The sequence below is a fragment of the Amia ocellicauda genome, chromosome 9 (genome assembly GCF_036373705.1).
Source record: "Amia ocellicauda isolate fAmiCal2 chromosome 9, fAmiCal2.hap1, whole genome shotgun sequence".
Lineage (NCBI taxonomy): Eukaryota > Metazoa > Chordata > Actinopteri > Amiiformes > Amiidae > Amia > Amia ocellicauda.
In genome coordinates, this window is record NC_089858.1 from 27,123,736 (window position 1) to 27,148,905 (window position 25,170).

The 25,170-nt window shown below is 37.5% G+C and overlaps 1 protein-coding gene across 1 annotated transcript in view; it reads left to right on the forward strand.

The window, feature by feature from the left end:
- The window catches only part of banp (BTG3 associated nuclear protein), a 123,165-nt gene that overhangs the window by 54,517 nt on the left and 43,478 nt on the right, over nt 1-25,170 (forward strand). Inside the window, exons 9-11 of the mRNA XM_066713968.1 lie at nt 347-471; nt 4,973-5,044; nt 9,148-9,192. Of these exons, the coding sequence (XP_066570065.1) occupies nt 347-471; nt 4,973-5,044; nt 9,148-9,192 (242 nt within the window). The remainder of the gene's footprint in view (nt 1-346; nt 472-4,972; nt 5,045-9,147; nt 9,193-25,170) is intronic.

A 25,170-nucleotide genomic window follows, 5' to 3' on the forward strand; every position in this document is an offset into this window, starting at 1 on the left:
CATAGCAACATCAGACTGCCAAAAATACCACAAACAAGACGTACAGCAAAGAGCACAGTCAGTATAACAATATAATGATTCACACTCATTTCAAGGATCCAAGCTACAGCACAGAACATAGACCATAGACAAGAGTTCTTCATTCAGTTGTCTAATGGAAGTCTTTCATTATTATCATGTGTCCACAGATAGAGCAAATGGCCTGTTTATTTGTTCTAAGTGTAAGTGTAAAAAAAAAAAAGTAATGTCATCAGAAGAAAAGTTGTGATAGATGTGAATAAACCCTGTAGTCTTGTCATGTCCAGTGTTATTTACTGACCCAGTGTCCTTGTTGTTGGTCCTGCAGAGGGTGTACAGACCACGGTGGCCTCCCCCACTGACGCCTCAGGACAGCAGACACTGCACTACACCCTGGCCAACGCACAGCAGGTCCAGATCCATCGCATTGGGGAAGACGGCCAGGTCCAAGTGGTAAGTGTGGATGTTGGCGGTCCAGTAAGAGGTGGCCTGGCCTAGAATTGAAGTTCCCAGGCTCCTCCAGTTTTCCAACACTAGATACCTTTACATTTTGAAAAGAGAAATTTTTATTTGTATTATTTATTTTTCTATCATTATTAAACTGGTTTTGGTATTTTCCCTAGGTTTTATTCAAGATTGAAATGGTACACAAAGGCCTATACTGGGGCAAGCATTGAAAACTGTCCAGGAGCTATTTATTTCTGACAATGTTATTGAAACGGCCCCAGTGAACAGCAAACGGATGCAACTTTGAAATTTAATTTGTCGGAAAAGAAAGGCATTTAAATATCCTCAGTGTGAGAAGCTGGGGTTTACTCTGGTGTGTAGCTGTGGTCTGCGAATAAGTGCTTTGGGTTTGAAGTCGGTGTAGAAGGTCTGAGAAAGTGCAGCGTCACACAGAGACCATCTGTGTCTCGGACGCAGCGCTCAGTGACAGCTGGTCCTGCATCAGCAAAGTGCGGCCAAACCCAAGAGGAAAGCAATCCACGGCCGTCTGTACACTCACGCTGACCTCTGACATCGCTGATGCGATCCTTATTGTCTGCTCGATGCGCACGGCATGTTTTCTCTTCCTTTAAATAGATTGTTTCCTTCCAGAGGAAATGAAACCGTTTGAAATACAGAGTTGCGCTTCTTTTGAAATTCCCCAATTGCTCCCGCAAGAGTACAGGATTGGGGGGGATTTCTGACAGGCTTCCAGATCGGAACTCCTTAATGCAATTTGGCCTTTTATTTTTGGGGCTGAAAAAAACAGTTGGGTTCCTCAAGTTCTTTGCTGAGCTACTCGAAGACAGGAACAAAACACATTGAGATGTATAGTAACAGTTCATGGAAAGATTAAGAGAGACTATATCACAGGAAACTGCATGACTTATAACCGGACTGGACTGATTACACAGGATGACCCAATCACTTTATTTTGTCTCTTATCCAGAACAACAGACAATTTGTAAATGAGTCAAAGATGTCAAGTGAAAAGGAATCTAAAGTGTATACAAATGTTTCTCTTTATGCCTTTATTTAATAGAAGTAAAATCAACACACAATCAAGCAAAATAAAAATATGTACAGCTTCAGAGATTTGCTTACTCTGTATCTCTCCAGGCCTGTCTCATGAATTAATTAATATGATCCATAAATAGTCTCATTGTCCAAGCAAGCCTAGTAAAATAGCCAGGCAGATGAATACAGTTTCTACAGAGCTAGTAAAGACCATTTACACAGATGAGGGAGCTCCTTACACACCTTTGAAGGCTCTGTGTTTGTAAAGCCCGGGACACACCAGCGTGTCGCGCCACGCCAATTCTTAATATAATGGATGTCTATGGACCCAGACACACCAGCACGTTGCGTCAAGATTTCTTCCAGAGCAATTTTTGACCCAACACTTCGGACACGTGTGGCTCTCGACCAATGGCAGTCCAATTACAGTGGTGACATCACTCAGAATGTTGTACATTATGGCACATATGTATTAAGTACTTTATAATAATAATAATAATAATAATAATAATAATAATAATAATAACTGGTTTTCTAAGTTGACTCCAATGTCTCATTAATATTAGGAAAGGATGTTGATCCTTATAGCCTATAATTAATATATCTCCCTACTCCACACCCACCGGAGATTATACCTTATTGAAATCTATAATCGCCGATTGGTCGGGAGATTTGTTTTAACCCGGAGGTGGGTCCAGTTCAAGACAGGACATAAAGCACATGCTTACAAAAATAAGCACACACAAACACAAAATGTACTCAATATTTAAATACACACAGTACACATTTTTATAACAATAAAATTTAAAATTAAAAGTATTTTACAAATCCAAGCAAGGCACTTACTTGCTTTTTCAGACTGTATGCAGTGAAGAGCTACACCAGTATATTCAGTATTTAATTAAACAATACCTCATCTCACTGTGCTAACTTGTATGGAAATATGGCTTTGTGTTTCCCCATTGCATATTAACTTTTAAAAATAAAATCAAGCGTTTCTGTTATTATTTGAGCTTTTTGTGGACTGAGACACACGGAAGAATCCTTATTGATTACATTGTTTCAGTTATTTCCAGGTTTCAAAATAATAATAATAATAAACAACTCAAATGTTTAAAGGTTAATGGGAAACAAAAACAAATGAAGAAACAATTAACAATTACGCGTTTTGTTAGTATGTATTTATTTGGCCGACAGCACAAGGAAATAACCAATGCCTGCCCTTCTGTGAGGCTGCAAGGATTATTAACATCATTCCAGCCGCAGTGCATAAGGCACTGCCTATAGTCAAGAAACTATAACACACTGAGAAAATGTAGAGGCCAGAGTTATGGTCATTTAAACGGACATGGACCCAAAAAATCATTGTCACCTTGCACCAGGCTCTTGTGACTGAATGTGACTGTGCTGACCTGTGCTTTCACAACCTAAACCTCACTGCATGATTTGTCACATTCCCTTCCTCCCCAAAACATTGTCTTCTTTGTCCCCCGTCTTCAGAACTGCGGTACCCGTCTCCATAGTTAGGCCTGTGTCAGTTGTCATGGGAATGACTTGAGCTGAAATGTGTTCCTGGTTAACTTGGGTGCAGTTGTCAAGGTGAAAACTGACACACACATCTTCAGCCTGAAACGAAGAGCTTTGTAACACACTTGGCTCTTTACCTCGATAAATGTCCTGAAGGAAGTTCTGCCTATTTCATTTTGTAAACAAAGAAGCATTCATTTGAAGAATTATCAATGCATAGATGTTTTTCTTGTATTAGATGATGACTAAACAAAAAACATAACAAACCCTACAGAGGATTAGGTAAGGTTTACATTCTGTTGCTGCCACTTTCTAAGTGGTACAGTCTCTTTAAATAGCGTAACACACAGATGTGGTGTCGTCCCTTATGCAGTGCACTTGGTATGTTGTTAATTACCCATGTAGCCCAGTAGAACAGCTAGCACCCTGTCCTTAAAAAAAAGGCTGGCATAGGCTATTTCTCTCCATCTACCTCACCCTAGCTTCTGAGCTGTTTAAGATTATTTCTTGTTTTGAAAACCTGGAAGTAACTAACGTAATTTAATGCAAGCGAAATCTCCCATAAATGTGTATGCCCAAGCAGAATTATTGTATTATTTTTGTTAGTTACGGTAGTTTAAATAAAGTAAGTCTATTATTTATGTCCTTAAGTATAAAATTATAACATTAATGATGTATGTAGAGAGATGCAACATATAAAGCTATAAGGGTAATGTGTGAAACTAAGAGTGGGGAACTACATATGAAAATTAGAGTTACTATATATTTAATGCACAGTACATGTTTTCAGCCCTTATAATTGTGTGTGTCTGTGTAGTAAATAAATAAATCAGTAAGCACACGCTTAAGTAAATTAGACCTGCATTTTCATGTGCCAGGGAGTCTCAGACAGTAGTCACTGTTATGTAGTCACTGTTATTAACAGCACCCTTGACTGATCTGTATATAAACTCATCTTGTTCCTCATTGCTTCATGGTTAAATAGCATCCCTAAAAACATAAAGAATTTAAAAGTTAATGGTCCTTTTGAAAGTGGAAAAAGTGAGTAACCTAGTTGGGAATCAGCTGATAAGGTGAACAAAAGTGCACTGTAAGGAAAGCCAAGGAGAATGCGTCTCTCACCAAGTTATAGCCCTGGTGAGAAAAGAAAATAATGAAATAAAAAAACTATTGAAAATATAGCACGAAACACAAATGTCAAAACATGAAATTATATAACTGGCTAAGTACTCACATATTGTTCGAAAGAGTTATAATTGGTGCTGCTCAGTCTTTATTTTTCATCCATGCAATTAATACCACTAAGAAGAAAAGCTGGCCCAGGAAAGGGCAATAAAAATAGTAAAAGTGTTTGTTGTTGAGATTTATAATTGTAACATTAATATGTTTTCAATTATTCCTGCCAGGGAAGTGGGGCGCTCTGCAAAATATGTTATTGTTAAAAAGTTGTTTTTCAGCAAGTGGCTGATATTAGTTTGAAGGCCACTTGATTGATCAGGTCAACTCCTGCTGTTTTAAGATATTATTACATTATAGGCCATTGAAGATTAGGACAATTATTTAGTCTGTATACTATACATATTTTACTGAATTCACCTCAAGATTGTGGGTTTAATATCATTAATTTGTGGGTAGTAACTTTGAAGTTCATCTGACTAAACTCTTGTCCCCCTCATTTGTGGATTGCACAACAATGAAACACATGCCACATATTGGATGCACAGTAATGAAACACACACCACAAAATGCAAGCTCTGAACCATTAGTCTGACATGGTGTGAATGTGTTTGAATTAATTGACAACTTCTAGGACACGGATTAGTAGTCTTCTAACTTTCACAGCCTTCATGAAAGTGCCTCGTGTCTCTGCTGTACTGTATGTGATGTTCATGCCCGTGATATCTGTCTCTCTCTCCCCTGACAGATACCTCAGGGACATCTCCACATCGCACAAGTACCCCAGGGAGAGCAGGTCCAAATCACACAGGATAGTGAGGTGAGCTGGTCCTATAATGCTGCTGTTTCTTTTTCTGCTCCTTCCAACTCCATCTCTTTCTTCTTTTTCTCCTTCTTCTTTAGTTCGAATATATTTATTTCCAAAGATTGCCATTGTGTATCCAGGCCTACTCTGTAAAAAGCCAATTTTCAAAGCATTTCATTCCAAACTCTTAGTACCTGGTGCTGTGCCTTTGCTTTAGGAGTAGTCGGGTGAATACATTTACTAAAAAAAAAACATGCTGGCTTTCAATTACCAGTATATTTCAATTACATTTTTAGTTTTGTTAGGGGTGAAACAACAGTTTTCGACCATCGTGTAAAATCACACCACTTTCAAGTAAGCACAAGCTATAGTGAATTGCCTTCCTTAATTACTTGAATTATTTCATATTAATAGCCCACAGGATCTCAGTTGATTTTAATGTTTTCTTTTCTGTTTGTGGTGCAAAAAATGCTGTGAGAAATTTCCTATATTTGTGGAAGCCTTGTTTTATAAACTTCATTCAATGCTTGGCATTAAACTTGTGTGTTTAAGAAAAGAGGTAACAGCTGGTGTAACAAAAGGAGGGTTTGTAATAGCCAAAATTAAACTCATTAGTTTAGTTAATTTCACCTCAAGTGGATGTAAAATATTGTTCAAGTTTTTTTTTCTTTTCCTGCATTTCCCTAAATAAGTATTAAATACTACTTTTTTTCTCTCGTAAGGTGCAAGGTGATCCTTTCCAAAGAAAAAATAAATTGTCAGTGCTTCTGATAGATGTGTTTATGTAAGTCTAATTGCCTAGTGAGAATTATTTCAAATTAGTTGGTAGGTCGTCGCCAAATGGCTGAATTTTACAGTTGTGGTCACTCTACCAGCCATTTTGTCAATTTTTTCTACAAAATTAAGCTGACTCTCCCACATTACTGTATTTTTGAGTCAATGAATTTCTGTGTCTGAAAGCTGGCATTAGATTGACTTAATTACGAAGGTGGAATTCTGGTATGATGTCATGTTTTGGCTTAAGCACCCTGATTGCAAAAACGTCAATCACATTTTTGGAATGATTCTTCAGAAATCTGCACTGTATTGCTAGTTAGCTGAGTTTGTGACAGTGCCATTTCTCCAATCGTGTGCCATTAAACAGACCTAATGCCTACATTCATGCTGCCAAACTTGCCATATGGCATTTTTGGATGCAAAAATGCAGATCTTGTTTAGAAATGCAAATATAAATCTATATTCTGGTAATGGTGTCACCAAAATAGTAGCAAATGTGATCAGCAATGAAGGAGTCAAGTGCTGTGTTAGAATAAAGTTGTTTATACAGGTTCTTTAATAAGGATTCTTCTCTAATTCTTCTGATCAGTAGTTTCTCAAGTCTGACAAGCTACCAACTAAGTGATTTATCAGTTTTAAACAGTATCACAGCATGTCATCATAAGATCATTTGATTTCTTGCTGTGTATTGGTTCCCCAAGGTAACAAAATATGAAAGAACACCTGCTTTTATGTTATCTTTTATGCTATCTGAGTAGCAGCTTCAAGATATGACCAAAAACACAGGGACTGCACCTGTTTGGCAGATTTAATTCTGATTCTGTGAGATTTATTTCATTTCTTGTTTAAAACCCAAGTGCATTTAGCATGAATCCTTTGAAATTTGTTTTCATTGGTTTTGTGCACCTCTGTAAGAAAAGAAAAGGAAAGAAAAACAGTACAGATTAACGAAAGAGCTGTTTGTTTGATGTGAAAGAAAATAGTGCGATTGGAAACATTCAAGAAAAATATCCAATCCCATCCATGAAATATGCATTGGCAATGCTAATTCCACAGGTTGTTTTAAAAAAGCAGTAAACTGAACTTTCAGTCAAGGGAAATTCTATTGAGGACTTGCTAGTGCTTCTTTCAGAGTTTGCCAGTTTTCATTTTTTGTTTCCATGTGGTTTTCACATCATTCTATAGCTGCTTGGCTGAAAAAACAATGATATTACCCTCTACCGTGTGTCCTTATTGAGCTTGCTCGCTTTCAAAGACAAAGTTTATTTTTTGTTTTCCTATGGGCTCCTTCTTATTTTTCTTGTCATTTTTGGGTGACGCAAAGTGATGGGAAGTGGACAATAGCTCCACAGTATTAAATGATCCACCCTGTCTAATTCCCAGAACACAACCTCCTTTCATCTAGGTTTCTAATGGAAACTGCAGAATGCAAAAACTGCGAGAGAACTTAAACACTTTCACCACTACGGACTCCAGACAATACATTCCTTCCTTGGGTTTTTCTTTTTAGAAAAACACTCAAATATATATTTTTCTCCTACTGTGTGGTCCTTTGATATCTAATAATTCCACACTTAAAGACAGTTTGATCAACAGGAGGTATTTTACCTTGGCTTCTTCTTCTTTAATTGTATGTCCTGTGAAGCCAGAAAATTACTTTACAACTTTATTGTGAAAACTGTTATTTTGCTTTGATCTGCTAGTTACTAAATACATTTGATAAAAATACAAATAAAGCGGATGTTTTCTATTCACTGGCAGAGAACTAAGCCAAATATTCCATCCTGCTATCTCCTCTACTGGACAGTGGTTACAGTTATATCATGGTTTGACTCCTTTCTTGTTGCACATTACATTCTATGTGTGCTGTGTGGTTTTCTGATATACAATTTTAGTTGGTTATTGTCTAATTGCTGAAAATATTCTAGCAAACAGTTACTCATAGTGTGTCAACAGAAAAATATTCACTTTAACAATCAAAATAATGTCACTTTAACCATCTTCTAACTTCTAACCAGAATTTTGCCTGTTGGTAAATCTATGAAGTGCAACACTGATATGCGTCCCCCATAATTTCTTCTCATTCTGCTTCCAGATGCTTTTCTATGCTTGTGTAGTTGATTCAACATTCAGCATGGCAAATAAGCAAAACCATAATAAAGAATGGCAGGCCAAACTGGAATCAAATTCATGTAGCCTGGAGACAATTGTTTAGACTATCCCATTGGCCAACATGTTTTGGAGCTCCCAGTGGTACACATAATTGACTTAGCATTGCCTGGGTTAGGTGGGTAATTCCTCTGGGAACACCCTGTTTTTAAGATTTCCCTTCTTTTGCCAAAGCTGTAAATGTAACAACCTCTTATAAATTAAACTGAGAAGGCCTGGAGGCAGTATACCCAAATACGATAAGAATTAAAATCATTAACATTGCACTTATCCAAGTGTTTTACTAACACAGGAAAGTCCATTAAATGCTCTGTGGGAGCGCACCAATAAAAAAAAGTTTTGTTGCTGAAACTCAGCACAAAAAAGGTGCAAATTTACAGAGCTCCTGTCTGCCAGAAAATGAACAAGGCTGTAATGCATTGTCCAATGCGGCAGTGTTTTCTGAATTCTCCCAACACAGCCCCACCTAAACCTGTGACCCCATGTGATGGGATTTTCTCCAGAAAAATGCCAACAACCATAACATGCATGTTTTGAACCTCAAAATAGTCAACAATACTTTGAATGTGAAAAATCTGTCTAAAGAATTAAAACGGGTCCAACAGCAGCCAGATGGCTTCATATTATTAATTACACAGACTCAAATTATGCTTTGTGAGGAATCCAAAATCCACATTGGGGATTTGATGTAACGTCACATACCTGTAGCTTTGCAGGCAAAAGAGTTCCCTTTTAACCTCCTCCAGATCTCTACAGCGTTCGGAACCCGAGATTTAAACATCACAGTGTAATTTCCACGTCATGGTGCTCTCTACCAAGAAAGGAAAAGAGCCACAAACCCCCCAATAGGCCATGAGTGATGATCTTAAAGCCTTCCTGATGTCTGAGCAAAAATATTACTGCTATATTTCTGATTATTTTTCGACTTCAAAGCTTCAAAGCTTTACAGGCATTGAAATGACAGTTACAACTGACTCTAATTAAAAAAAGGTCCAGTGTTAATGAAATACATTTTTCTCTCCAGAGTTATAAATAACCGTTTGTATTTCAAGGGCCTTGTTGTGTATGCGTTAGTTAATAGGCATGCTTGTGAAGGAAAATCTTATTTACATACAGCACAAAATTGCTCTAATAATATTCCAGAATAACAATCTGTCTTTTTTGTCATTTAGGGAAATTTACAGATACATCAAGTCCATGTTGGTCAGGATGGACAGGTAAGACTTCAATTTTTGCTACTATGCGGCCCTCAAATATCAAACAAATCAATTTGAATTCACTCACTTCAAAATTCAGAATGATTGTTAGACACAAGTTTAAAAACTTTAATGTTCTCCCATTTGCTCATAGTGCCAGGTTACAACATTAAACATTAAACAAATTACTTTCTTGGAAATATTCATAACTTGTTGATGAACATGAAGATTAATATGTTGGTAACACTTACCAATAATGGGCACCAATTCATAATTAATGAATGTATGAATCCCACAGGAATAACACACAAACTTCCACTGAGTTCTGATTTTGCTCAAATGGATCAGACCTAACCTCAAACCTAGTCTCAGATGAATTGCATAATTTTACATCTGTTACTCCTATGCTCTTCATACATCAATTAATTAGGAATTGATGCCCATTATTGTAAAGTGGGAACATTCTTTTAATAGTAGGTTTTGGCTTATTTTTGTTATGTAGGTTTGTTATTTAAATGATTTGATATTTTAAATGAATCAAGTGATCACTCCTACACTGTGTGGTGCACTTCGAGGGGTGGTATACTGAAGTTATAGTGCTATTTTGTATTGTCTCCTTTAAACATTCAGAATAAAGTAAAACATATATATATCGCTTAATGCTGCCATGGTGCAAACTGATAACAAATTCTATGAATTCATTTATTGTTATTTATTTATCTTAAAAAAACATAGAAATAATGCACAGACCTCTATTCACATCTTGTTAGTATACAGGGAAACCCATTAGTATACAGGGAGACCAATGTCATAAAACTGCTTAGTTGATCTGAAAGCTGTAGATATGCTGCAGCTTTACTCTGAGGGCCCAAAAGGCGGCAGTAGTGACTCATAGAGAAAAGGGGGGAAAAAAAGCAAGGTGGACTGATGAAACACAAAATCTCCTTCCCCCTCTCTCTTTCACTCGCTCTCCCCTTATCTGATGGGGGTGGACTTGAAAACGACCGGACTGGGTATGAGGCAAGTGTCATAGGAGCACATGGGGCTTTTCAGAGAAGCTGTTTTAAAGAGCAGCAGCACTGGTGACACTCTCTTCCTCGAGCTCTCCGCTGCAGCTGTGAGAATGACCGCAGTTGTCAGTTCTCTTAACACAGGCCAGCTGTTGAGTTTGCACTCAGCAGACAAAAAAGCAATTGTAATGATCAACCATCACGCAGCTGTAAATGAAATTAATATTTCTCTCTCTATCTGTATGTGTGTGTGTGTGTATATATATATATATATATATATATATATATATATATATATATGTTATATATAAAAACAGTTTCATTGGGACAGCAGTGGACTTTGCTGACTATTGTTTTTTTCTCATCTTCCGTGCATATGTGGGTAATTGTATGTCTCAATCTGGATCGGGACCGTTAGAACAGTGTTATTTTACCACTGAGCAACAGCTTGTCGATGCTGTCAGAATGTCGAAAGCGCCAAATATTCCTGGCAGCGTTTGCTCCTCCGTTGTCCTGTCGCTATGAATTAATGGCACGGCACACTAGTACGTAGTACCGTATATGATTGCACTGATGATGGGAACATTTTTACACAACGACAGACGTTTGTTTGTTTTGGGGTGGGGGGGTGTATTATTTTCCTTTTCTACTTGTCTGACCTACTTTCACCTCCTTTACCCCCCGTCTCACACACACACGCACACACACACACACACACACATACACACACAGAGTCATACCATGAGAACACATTATTTACTGTAATTGTTTCATTTGCCAAACACAAAAGTGTGTGTCAGCAAAATGTGTCACGATCCTTTAAGCTGTGAGGGTGGTGCCTTTAAAAACTAAACAGGCCTGTGGTAAAGACACAGACACACACACACACACACACACCTCCCCCAAGGCATATTGGGGTCATTGAAGAGTTTAAAAGCTGGCAAAGTAAGCTATTCCTTTTCAATCGGATTCATTTTCTGTTTTTTTCCTTCCCCCATATTAACAGTTCTTCAACAGACGTTTTTAACTTACATCAAAGAGAACAGCATGATCTAGGTGGATACATATTGTCCCTCTTGATTTGCAAAATATGCAGAGATCACAGGACTCATCCTAATTTACAGAACACAAAAGAGCAATTACAGTTTTTAGGGGCATCCAGGAAAATAAAAGGATTTTCATAATCAAGGAGTGGTAACCCAGAAACACCTCTTATATCTATTGTGGAAAAAACTACAGGTTATCTACAGGTCTGTTCAGTGGAAGGAATCCTGTCAGATGTTATCTTCAAAGTCTTAAATATATTCACTCTATGCCATGAACATGATTCGTTTTCAGTGACTCTGTGGTTAAAATGCAGGTATCAAAGCACAGTTTTTACAGTTTTATCATGTCTGCTCATAGCAATTAGGCAACAATATCAATTCAATCCATTTTAGCCATTTTAGTTTCACAGTTTCTTTCCATTTAGAGGTAACTTTAAAACAAAAAACTGCCCTGACTCAAAGTATCACCCTGCGACCAGGTAGCAAACCTGAAAAGCATTCCTCAAGATTGTGAGTTCATGACATGTAAACGTATGTGAGAATAAGAGGGTATGCTACTTTAAACATTGTGCAAGACAGGGTCCAACACTAGTCAATTCTGAGAAGGCTGCTTTGGACAGAACAGATAATCTGCACTTGTAGGGAAGGGGTGAGCAGAAACAACACCAAAACAACCCATTCAGGAGTTATATCAAGTGCCATCATGGCAGCTTCCAGAATAGCAGCTTCAGGTCAGAAGGCCACACATGTGCTCATCATTTTCAGATGGGTGTCTGCTAGGTCAGTCTTCTCACATTGGCTGAAACTGAGGTAATATGCCTTACATTTGCGGTATACAGACACTTTATTTTTTATCTAAGAAGAAGTTTTATTACATTTTATGGGATATTAACCAGGCAAGGGGATTCACTCTTTTGGTTTCTCCTTTTAACTTAATCTCATGTCAGAGAGGTAAGCCCCCTATAAATACTGTGTTGACCCCTGTTCTAACATCTTTGCAGTATTTCATTTCCAGTTTGTGAAATAAAGTTCTGCAGCTGGTTTAATACAACATATGCCTCTATAATGTATTTATCCTATTTTGAAAGAAACTCATTAAATCATTTTCTGTTCGATGCATGAAAGATAAGCTCCAGACAGTTAAATAATATATTAGGAGTGTGAGCCCATTTTGGCAACTCATCTGGATTTTACTGAAATCAATGTCATTGGGACATATCAGGGCCAAATTTAGCAAAGCAATTGAATTAATTATGTTAATTGATTGTCTTCCCGATTTAAACTTTCTTCGTTGTTCTGTCACCCCCAAAAAAGGGCCCTGCTCTCTGAAATGGCAGTGTAAGTGAGGGATTTATGTTTCTATGACCTGGTGGTGTGAGTCTTGATTTTGACAGAGTAAACATGGTTTAATTGGCAGCAGACATGACATCGGACACTTTCCTCCTCTGAAACGGAGCATGTGAGTCCAACCAAAAGATGTGATAACCCTTCATATAGTGGAGACCCTAGTAGTTACTTAGCTATACCGTTTCAACCGCTGCAGACCTTTGTGGTTTTGTTAAAATCCCAAATCTCTTTATATAGCAGAGTTACAGACCAATAAAAAGTGAAGAATTCTGAAGCTCCAATACTCTTCATCTATTACGTATGTTTACTCTATGTATAGTGCTTTTTTTTTTTCCCAGTTTTTAATCTTCATGAAACGTGATTGATACTCCCATGTTTTTGAATCGCAGCCAGTGTATAACAGGCCCTCAAAAAACCTTTCATTTTTTTATATGAGTGGGAGGTACAGCCTAGCTGCAACATTCAGCAATGACAAATTCACTTCTGTTCTGGTGATGAAGGAAGGAAGCATTTAATGTGTGCACAAGTACCAACTCAGAAGCTGCAGCCACTTAGTATTACTTTATCAAGCTTCTTTATTGCATCCAATGAAGTGAAAGATATGCCAAGGTGTCCTAAGATGAAGAATACAGTGTCCTTGTCTTTGACCTTAAAGGATTTGCTTCTGTTGTATCCACTTTTATGTTGTTTTGCATCTTAGTTAACCATTTCAGCTGAATAAACTTTCAGAATTGCTGAGCTAATATAGGTTTTAAATTGAACTTTATTCCACAAATATAGGATACAAATACACAGTATACTCCTGTCCACCAAACCACAAAACCTGCAAGCTCCCCAACCCACAAAAGACAGATAGAAAGATACAAAAACTAACAGACACAAACGGACAAAAGCTGACAGACAGAAAACAATTGATTGGTACAGACAAACAAGGATAGTTACAGACAAATAGATAGAAACAAAAAGGTTCTAAAGGAAACACGCAAAGAAATTATGAAAAACATTGAAACCCAATAACAGTAAATAACATACTCCCCCCTATGCTATAGACAATTCAACAAAAGAAACAAAACTAACAAGCAGTTAATTCCATGTCAAATTTGTCACTCATTTGGTTGTTGCATAAAAATGAAAACAACATGCCAGGAATCCAGGAAATAAATAAATAAATAAATAATATATAGAAGGGTAGGTAACTTCAAGGAGAGGTGTTAAGGGGAAGAAAACACAGTATACAAATATATAGGTCTCTTACTGCTGTGGCCCCAGTTGAACACTGTGTTTGAAAAGGTGAAACCATTTTGATATGAATACGTTGTTTAGATGGGATGAAGTTAACATAGAAGCTCTCTGTAGGCCAGAGTGTTGCCTAAATTGAGACCAGCTTTTATCAGTGTGCTGTACGTAAGGATTGGAGCTAAACTAACAAATACATGATGATTGACAGGGAAACACTACCAGATCCATCCAAACTGGGCTTGTGTTGTGTCCAGTATGGGTAACATTCTTCTACTTCCCCATCAGATCATCTCACTGTCGTTAGTGTGCACACTTTTTAAAGCGGCTCCTTGGAAGACTGAACAGGGTGTTAAGTGACTTAAGATAACACAAGGACATCAATAGGATCATATGTACTGAATTGAGAAACAAGCAAAACACAAGAAAACATACATTTCCTATAACTTTAGCTAAAGCTATAGTCCCAGTTTTGCCACCAGTGAACGTCAGACCATATGTTGAAAAAAGAGGGATTTGAAATTGCAATGGTGTAACTTTACTGTACTCGTCAGACTGAATAGTTGGGGGATGGTCTGGGAAAATGTAATGGAAACTAGTTAACAGAACAACAAGACCACTATGTATGTAGTAGCTATTTACTCCAAACACAATAGCTTTAACCTTCAATAAAATGCTAATCTCACACCTTCAACTGTCTTCTCATCTCCCTCATTGTTATTTTACAAATTTGAATCCATCAGATCTTAAATTCCAATAAAATGTACCTTCTGTAATCCAAAGTGTAGAAATAGGACCCTCCTGCATTTACTCCAGTCCTCGTAGGCAGGTTTAAAAGACAGAGGGCAGTGACAGCTACAATTCCTGACTGGGGATGTGGGAGGACCTAACAATGAGAAATTGAAGATAAATGTTCTTCATTAATCTGTACATTGAAAGCTGGTATCTCTAAAAGAATGCAAAATAAGCGGCCTTTTACTGAAAACAACATTTTTTTTTTTTTTTTACATAAATCACTCAATTACTGAATGACTTCATAGACATGTTTCAGATTCCCAAAACCTATAAAGGCTATTCCATATGTAGCAACTATGACGGGAATAAAAAGCACTGACCTGAACACCAAAGTATTCCATAGTGTTCCTTGTAGTGTATTAAAACATAGTGTTAACTTAGTAGAGTGTTTTATAACAGCAGCTATAATACAAATAAAGGGCCAAAGTGACTCCCTCGTTACGGAGGTGATTATGAACCTTGCTTGAAGGAAGTGAAGTGTGCGTTTCCATTTTTTTTTTTTTTAAAGGGAGGTGAAAGAGAAATTGTGAAATAAAATCAGATTAAAACAGTGTAGCTGGTTTAACACAGCTTGGCTGGTTGGTGTTCAGCCAATTACTGCCATATGCGTTTGCAAGACAAGTTGAATGGATGAAGTATCAGGTATGTGAATTATCAAGCAAACCCACAGAAACAGAGCGACGCCATTTCTGTCTGGGAGCACTAATAAACCTAATTTCATTTTACTTTAGATTGATCTTTTTTGTTCTTCGGTTTTCATGGAAACTTAAAAGAAAGGGAGCGTTCTCTTTGTTGTTGTTGTTGCTTATATTTGTTTGTTTTTAACTTACAGGCAACTTTGCTAAATGTTTCTGTCTTGCAACCAATTTCTGGATTCCACAATTGTGTGACCTGGTTCTGTTGCTTTTCCCATGGTTGTTGGGAATGAAAGTCCCCTGATGGGGCACATGTTGTTTGCCCAACCTTTGTAGTGAAGCTGAGAAGCAGCACTGCGTTCCTTGCTTTTGTTTTGTTTTGTTTGTAAACAGCTGGGATGCTAAATGGTCAATTCTTGTAGAAAAATAAGTCTGAGCAATAACGTGAGGGTTGGTTCTGGTCTGCCCTGGAATTCCTTCATGCAACCCAATGGAGTGCCGCTGGGCATTGGCTCACTGAGATGAGTACCAAGATCTCTGTGTGGGTTCGTCTCAAGGCCCATTAGTGGTTTCGCTGCCGGAGACCGGTGCTCCAGATGTTCAGTTGCGGCCACGTAAAAGATTAACAAGCTTTAATTACGAGCAAGTGCATATAGGGACTAAAGATCTTTAAAAGGCACCCCAAAATGAATTACCTTCTAATTGGTTCTCTCCTTTTTGTGGAAGAAATTTAAAAGTACATATGGATATATATTAGTCCAGGTAGGTGTTTTTCTGCCAATGGCAAAGGTACAAGGTTTGAGCACTCTTGAGTCCGGGGTGATAGAAAGCCCTCCCATACTTTGCCAAATAAATTGTGGTATTGTTGGTTCCATAGCGGGATTTACGAGTAGGTGTGAAGAGACTCGAGAGAGAGATATATAAATATAAATATTTCAACACATTTTAAATTTAGCGTCGAATTTACAGTTTAAATCCGTGAACTACATAAAGCGCAGCAGATGTTCCTTGTACTGGCTTGATAGACATTCAGGAATGCGAGAACTTAATGGAAAAGGAAGTGGGGTCGTTACTTGGTGGTTGGAAGGGCTGGTTCCTTTTTTTATTAAGAAAAAATAAAAATCAAACAGCCCTCCAAATCATGGGGTGCTTTGTGAGTTTTGGACACAACTCATAATCATAAAAGAGATTTTGGATTGATTTCCTGCAACTTGCCTGTAAATTGTGTTCCTCGCTGTTCTTACTTAAGACATTAATCTCATCCCAAGTGCTGAGAAGCTTGTCCGGACCTTGTCTGTGTTCTGGTGATCAAAAATAGCCATGTTTTGGATCAGGGATTTAATCAAGAACATTTCTCAGATATGTAGGTTGAGATCTGGTTCACTTCAAGGAGGTCAGATGCTGGCAGCATGATACTTGGTTGGAATTATCAATGTTCCAGGACCACCACACTAAAGAATCCCAAAAAGCCATAGAAGGGATGTCATACTGGACCTCAAAACTCAACCAAAATGACTTGGGAACACACAGTGTATTTTCTTCTTACAAACTGAGAGATTCTGAAGACAGAATGGAGGCTACGTATGATTTGGCAGCTAATACATTTCCTTGTATGAGCCAGTGCTGGATGGGCTGTAAGCTGTGCAGATCTGGGAGAGCTGGATATCAGGCGTGCAGATCTACATTTTTTCAATTTGTTGTTTTTCATTTGTGTCCCTCTGAGACCTCCAATCCTATTTCTGTTCGAGCCCATGTCTGCTTTGTCTCTGTTATCTGATGCAGTCCCAATCACGGATTGTTGAGGTTGGGGACGGCCCATATCCCATCTAAACACCCTCAGATTACCATTTCCCAGAAGGTGCAGCTATTAGGATTTTGGACTGTGGATATCTCTGGAGGGAAAGCAGAGAGAAATGGAGGAAATTGGCTTTGAACACTGATTGCTCTCTCACTCCAGTGCAGTCTAGACGCACTTAATACAATATAGTACTCCTGAGATTTTTTCCCCCCCCAACCTCCTATACACTCTGTGAACCGAATGCCTGCCTGCCTACCTTACTGACTGACTGGCTGCCTAGCTGACTGATTGACAGAGCAAAAACAAAATCAAGGTCTTGAAGAGACATTGCTATTAAATTCAATGTGTCCTCAGGCAACTCAAAAACAGAGGGAGAATTAGTTGCCCACTGCAGGTCTGAACAATGAGTCATTCCACTAAGATGTGGTTTTACTTAAGCTTGTTTCCTGCACTTAATTCATAAAGCATATCTGCAAGTCAGCTTTAGCCAGATGGTTGATATTGGAAACAGAAGTTTACTTTTTGTTTTTCTAAACAAGAGATCAGTGGGTCAGAATTCTGGTATCAGGTCTGGTACACAGTCACACACACAGCTGTGTACAGGTTATCTTTAGGAGAGATACTAATGATGTGTTAATGTACTGTTCGCATCTCTTGGGAAGCATTGGGATCGCTACAATGAAGAATTTTAGGAGAAATCTATCCAAATCGGTTTTTCTCTAAATTACGAAAAACAAATAATGTAATTAAATTAAGGTACTAGTACATATGCACATCTTGAGAACAATATTTCAGGACACCCCAAACATATTTTAGATGTAGTCATCAAAGTATGGGAAAACAGAATTGTATTGATACAGATGGTCATTGGTTTTATCTTTCTCCAAAAGACTATGTCCCTGTCTGGAATGCAAGAGGGATTAATACCTTATGAAGATATTGGAAAGAGGTTTGAATGACTTTAGGGTATTGAGAAATACTGAGGTCTTGATTGCCTAGAAATTGAACTTTCTCAAATGCACTGGTCATCTAAATTTTGTCTTTATTTTTCTATATTTTTCAGCAACCATGCTTCCATGGTCTTGTCTTTCTTGTTGCTTGCAAGAGACACATTTATTTTTCTTCAACAAGCTTGCCTCCCACCTCATCAGACCACCACCTTCCTAATAGAACAGGGCAATAAGCCATCTTTAAACAAGCTTTTCATGGTTAAGGGTTTGCAGAAGAACTAAAGAATGCATGCTGGGAGCAATTGAAGGAAAAACGTAATTTCAAGGGCAATTCTTTGATTTCCGTGGTCTGTTTCACTGCTGTGGAAATCTACAGTCTGTTTGAAACACACCTGCAGAATTAGAAACACTTCGCAACATCAGGAATCTGTTGGAAACAAAATGCTGATCACGAGTCAAAGGAAGTAGATCAGCAAAGCAAAGGAACGTCTCCCCTTGACGAGACCCTCTCCCGTTGTGAGAGCAGCCACCTTGTTTACAGTAGCTCTGTGAACCTCTGCCTCTGCCCAATACTCGACAGTGCATAATTCATCTCTGTTCCTAATGTTTGGGAATAGTAGCCAACCGTAATTAAGTGGCCTCACCACAACAAAACACACGCTCTGTCGAAATCATGCCTGCAACACATTTTTTTCATTAGGAGAGGAATCTAAAACGCAGAGCACATCATAACATATAGGCTTTCGGAGCAGGATAAATTAACCTCACTATCCCTCCCCCCCACCTTCAACCACGAGGGTCTAGTAGCTTGTAAATCCTCCCCCCCCACTCCCAATCTTTCACCACCTTCACTACCACTTGCCAGGGCTGTTATATCCTAATACCAGTTTCTCTTATCCAACTCTTGATAATAAAGCCGTCAGCAGACCTACTGCCTTGATTGCTGTGGAACGCCCAGAGAGACCGTGTATCGAAATGATCATCTGTTCTCTTGGGGCCAAGTTAGCAGTTTGAGGTGTGAGAATGTGCAGCAGCTTGGAAAGTACATCAGAATGGGATAGACAGACAAATCAACGGGGGGGAATGTTAGCTGGGTTTTCTTGTTAAGATCTGATATGTAACTGATTAAAACTGAGTGGCACGCGGTTGAGAGGAGCCTTAAAACTTTCATCCTGTTGCCCAGATGAGATCCTAAAGGCATATGTGGCCACAGTTGGCAGAATACGCCCGCAGTCAGCAGACATTTGCATGAGTTTAGGATCAACATAACTTGTACCAGATAGATAAAACAGGTTGACAGTTATGAATTTTACCCATATGCCATTTTCGTGATACGGCTAATGTTTTTTAAATGTTTGCGGTTTTATAAATGAGCTATCTTGTTGTGGATTAAATAAAAACACTGGGCCTCCTAGCATGGTGTAGAGGCCTGTCTGTACAGTGGTCTGTTTCTATCTCTATTGTTCCTGCTGGCTATTTTTTCAGTAAGTCCCACATCCTCAGTGCATCCTTCTTGCCCTCACTTCACTGGAGAAAACCGGCTGTTCATGTGCCACAATTAAAGGGCCTGCAGGGCAATCTTGTCTAAGCATTTGCCTACCCCACTAGATTGTAGACACTGGCTTTTGGGTCGACTGGTCTTCCTCCACCTTGGCAAGTGGTGGCGCATTCATCCATTGCTATGGCAGCATCGTAGGCCCTCTGCGGATGTGTGTCCCTTTCTCACATCTGTGCTGTGGTGAGGTCCGCCATATCTCACAGGGCCTATCAGTAACTTTAACATACTTGCACGCCTGGTTCCTACTGGTTCCTCGTTTTATTATCAGGGATCCCACAGCCAGACATTTGCACACCCTCAGGCGGATGCCAGGGATTTATAATTGTCCCATTTGATTCTGCATTTCCTAGCAAATATCATGGTATAATACAAAAAAGTTGTTTATTCTTATTTAACTACTGCAACAAAGTTGAATTTCACAATACTGTGGTTTTTTTCAAAAGCATTTCCACTTGGCTATTAATTTGTGGTAAAGCTGTAAACATTCCTAAAATATCAGTTGTTTATTTTTTACTTTAAAATCCTTAAAAAATTATTCTCATGATACACTGCCAGACAAAATAAAATGCCATTTTCCTAAAGGTTATCTACAACTTTATCCTCTTCCTCATTAATATCTACTGTTAACTTTATTAGAGTCATAGGCCACTGATTGTTGAAAGTTTAAAGATGAAAGTGTTCTTTACAACTGCACAATAAACTCTGAAATTCAGTGGTCTCAAAAAAAGGCACCACGTGAGATTACTTAGAGAAGTGTATTTCATACATTATATCTACTTTTCCACTGTACTTTTTCCTTATGCTTTGTGAATGATCACTCATGTGTTTAACAGAAAAGGATGTATTGGACATTGTTACATTGTTTCATTCCTGGCAAAGACGATTCTGGTGAAATTAGGCTGGAATTCTTTCCTTGTATCACTTAAAGTGCAGGAAATTAACTGAGAATGGGGAAATGTTCCCAACTTGATCTTCTCCTGGACAGTTTGAAGTAGTCAATTATTTAGCCTGTCTCAGAGAGATTAAACACATGAGATCTCCAGTAACAGTAATTTGAAAATAAATTGAATTGGATAATAAACATTCTGGCATCTACATTCGTGAAGGTGAGGAAGATACCTGTCTAAGTGTGTTGCCAAGCTTTTGTAGCTTAATTTGAAATAGTCCACAATGATTTATTTGTGCAACTTCTTTCTTGCCCCATATTTTATGCAAGTTAGCTAAGCCGCTAATACATATCATAGCAATGGAGGATGGATGCTGGTTAATGTACCAAATTAATGTACTGTAGGATAAGATGCAAAGCTATGGTGTAAGTTTATGACCTGGGCATTTGCAACACTATCTTTTCTGTTCTCTTTCTGTTTATAAGACATTTCTCAGAAAGATCTCTCCTGTTGTTGACTTCATATTTCTTAAGCTCCTTGACTGCCCTTGACTTCTGCAGAAGAATCCATTAACAAAAGTTCTGAGAGCCCTTAAAGATTACAAAAACATGACATTAGGTTAAAATAATATTAGCCTCCAGCACATAGAAACAAGTTTATGTAACTGTTACTTCGCAACGGAGAAAAACCCTCCCATGCACAGATTCATTGCCCTTTGTTATTCTTGGTGTTATCGGAGGACTCCTAGGATTGCAGTTAGTGGAGGATTCACCAAACCTAAAGTGCAGACAAAACAAAATGATTTATTAAGCAATGTCACAGAAAAATCAATCAATCATATTCCATTATTAAAATATTAAAATATGTCAAGGTCTTCCACTTGGCTGTCTGTTTTGAAATGTTTATTCTGGCTCTCTGTCATGACTAAGAGTTTGGCATACCTGGATATATGACTTCTGCTGTCTTACTCTTCCTTGTCTTTGCCAGGCGTTTTAGACTTCCAGTGATCTTACTCAACTCTGGTTTGCCAAACCATGATTTTAAGAGCGTTGCAATTCAGCATCTGAATCCGAAAACAGGAAACAGACATTGTCTAGTGTTAATCTACTTCCTAGCTGTAAAATAGGAGAGTTCTGCAAAAAGCACCAGGTGTTATTTTTATTTTTAATTTTATATTGATATATTATGTTTTGCTTCCAATACTTTGTTGGATTCTGTGGTCATCCCTTTTGTGGCTGCCTAAAAACTGTGAAAACCCTTCCTTTAGAAACCTGTCCAAACATGTTATATTTGATAAATGCCTGTGATCAGTTAGATATCAGCAGTGGGTTCCAAAGAGAACAAGATAAAACAAACACAAAATTCCAACTTTGAAGTTATTTGTGTTTTTGTGAGTGTCTAAAATTATGACTAATGTTTTTTTGTTTGTTTTTACCTTAAAGTTTTTTTTTTTTCTATCAAGCATAATGAACAACATGTTTGTTTTCATTAGATTTTTTTTAATTAACCATGCTTAGAAAACTCTTAATTGCGGCTGACAGCTTTCTACTTAAGGAGTATTATATATCATGTTAATGTTCCTGGTACTTCTTTCTTGTTATAATATAGTATTTATTGGTTTGGCTGACTCCTTTATCCAAGCCATATATTTGTATATACATTTCTTTTAGCTTTTCTGATTAGATTGTTATTTTCCACGATAGCTTAAATTTATGCAAAAGAAAGAAATATCTTCTAGGAAAATATATTGGCGTTAACACACAATGCATTTCAAATGGCCATTCTCAATATGGTGAGATGCAGTCCTTTCAGACATTGTTTGTGCCACAATAACTCCTTAGGTAGGCAAAGCAGCAAATGTAGGGCACAAAAACTTAAAACAGTATGCTTAGCAGTATATGAGACTAGTAAAAGCACATAATTCTTTGTTATGTCTTATTGAAGCAACTGGGCCCAGATATGTGGTATTGTAGTTTTCTTTTTAGATTCAAAGACTATTTTTAACTGACCGCCTGGTGTTGTCTAATAAAACTTGCAATGTAACTTCCTTACGTCTACAATCGTAAAATGCTCCTAAGAAGTACTTTTTGGGGCTGATGTAGTATTTGTCTCAGGTAGATATTGCATAACTGCATGGCAGTATAAATATACTGATGTCTTCCAGGACTCTTAGCGCATACTGAACAAATCTATATTTTTAATATATGGTAGATCTTTTTTGTATATTTTAAATACATGGGATATATTTTAGATATGTTTTGGTCTGTAATCCATATGGTTATTTTAAATGTCAAACATATATTGTAGAAATGAACCTCATTGTATATTTTCAACCTATAAAATGAATATATGCATTACAGACTAAAATATATTTAAAATACATCCCATCATTAAAATATACAGAAAGGGGCAATTTTGCATATGGATTACATTTCTACCATGTATTTAAAAGTTATGTTGGACCTGTATAGGACTGGTCTCTTTTCTAAAACATGTCTATAATGTTGTTCAGTTATCTTACAACCTTTGGAAATTAAGAAACTATTATTTTATTCTTGATTTTTAAAAAAGTACTCAGTGGAAAATAAAACAAAACTATTGTACCACTTTTTGTCTTAGTGTGGTGGCACAGTAAAAACAGCAGGTGCACTTTCATACTGTGTAACTCAGTTAATTTTGACCTACGAACCATCCTAGGTGTTTCTTAATAAGTCATTACCAGCAAATTTTAAGTGCTTAGTGTTAACTTGTGGAAAGCTACTTGGTGTACCTTTTTTAAAAACTGCGAACTCAGTACTAACCATTAAAAATATATTTCACCACCCATAAAATACAATTTAATAATTAAAAATAAAAGTATCCATTGTGCATTGTCTTCCATAGATCATTGAGCTCATTAAAATGTATGTCTGTCATTGAACATGTCTCTGGATCATTGAGCCTGAATTTTATTAGCCTTTTGTTTCCCCCTTGGTTGCTCTATTTATGGCATTTTTTGACATTCCTCTGCCTCTCAAGAAGCTGCTGCTGTTTACATGCCTTAAATATTCAGTTTTGGGTGAAAGAAGCAGAAGAAGGGATAACGCCATTGGTGTTGAAATCCCATGTATGGCACCCTATGATGATGGAGTTGTGCAGTAATGAGCTCTTCTATTGTTCTGATTGAAGGGGGGATTGTGCTGAAGAGCAATGGTAATTGGAAATGGAATTAATGTCAAATTTGATATAGACACCACACCCTCCACACACACACACACACACACACATTGCATACTGCAGAAAACATATACATCTACTCAAAGACAGGAGCTCAATTGGAGTATTGAGATATGCCTTGAAGTGTGCTGTGTTTATAGTACACAAAGACCAGGGGCGACTTCTTAACCTCCCAATGAAAGCAACATATCATCTCTGCTGGGATTGTGCCAGGGAGGCTTGATTTTGCCGAAGGTTGACAGTGACTGACCTGACTGCTCTTGTTAATTTCCAATGGTTATGAACAATGGTTTTCATATAAACAACTGGGAAGTGGCAGCCTGGCAATGCTAAGATGATGCTGGGTTTGCGAGTTTTAACACTATGATTGAATCTGCTTGTTGGGTGTTTCCTAAAAGAAAATTAAATGCTTTGACTAGGGAAGGAGAAGAATTACAGACAACTAGTATTTTCCATAACGTATCGCTTTCCTGTGTTCTTTTGAATCCTTGATTGAACAACCAAACAAAATTTGGTGCAATTATATGTATTTTATTTTCTGTGAAATAAACATGGAATTGCTTACTTACAGCTAGTAAATTGGTGAAAAGACACAGAGCCACCTCTCCTGAGGTTAGGTTTGGATTGTGTTCCCTGTCTTTCCTGCATGTCTAGCTTATCTCATTGCTTTCAAAGGAAAAATATGTCCTGTTGTGCTTCTATAGTTCTATAGCAATAAATAAAACCAAACATAATGCAGCAATACTGTATAATAATATCAATGTCAGTTAGATTCAGAGTCAGACACATATAAAACACAGCACGTTTCATCTTTATTTCACTCTTCACAGTGCCAGAATCCTATAAAGTAATTTAACAAGTGTTCAAATTCCCATTTGGAACATATTTAAAACAAAATAAAATGAAAGATGGTTCTTGTTTTATATTTTTTATTTTGTCTATAAAACGTAATGCATACAAAGCCAAAACAAACACTATGTTACAGATTCTTTTAACCTTGTGTTCCAGCAAAGAACTTTCACACACATACACACACACAACATACCCTTTATAAAAATATATTCCCATGCATCAAGCATGAAAAAAAAGATTAGCTTGTAAGTCATCCTGGCAGTGTGTTTTGTTTTGTTTTGTTTCTGTTTGACTTTATGCTAAGGACAGATCATAACTGTCTCTCTGAGGCATATTCAAACAAATTGTTATCTACATTTGTATGTTTTCAATTCCTATAAAGTACAGAAGTTTGCAAGTTAATTGAATAACCTCTGTCCCATAAACAGCTCAGTGCACATAAGATACATTGCAAGATACAGCAACTTCAGAAGATGAGGTGAAGGATTATAATAGTTTCTGATCAGCTAGCATATACATTGAGGGAAAAAAGTATTTGATCCCCTGCTGATTTTGTACGTTTGCCCACTGACAAAGAAATGATCAGTCTATAATTTTAATGGTAGGTGTATTTTAACAGTGAGAGACAGAATAACAACAACAAAATCCAGAAAAACGCATTTCAAAAAA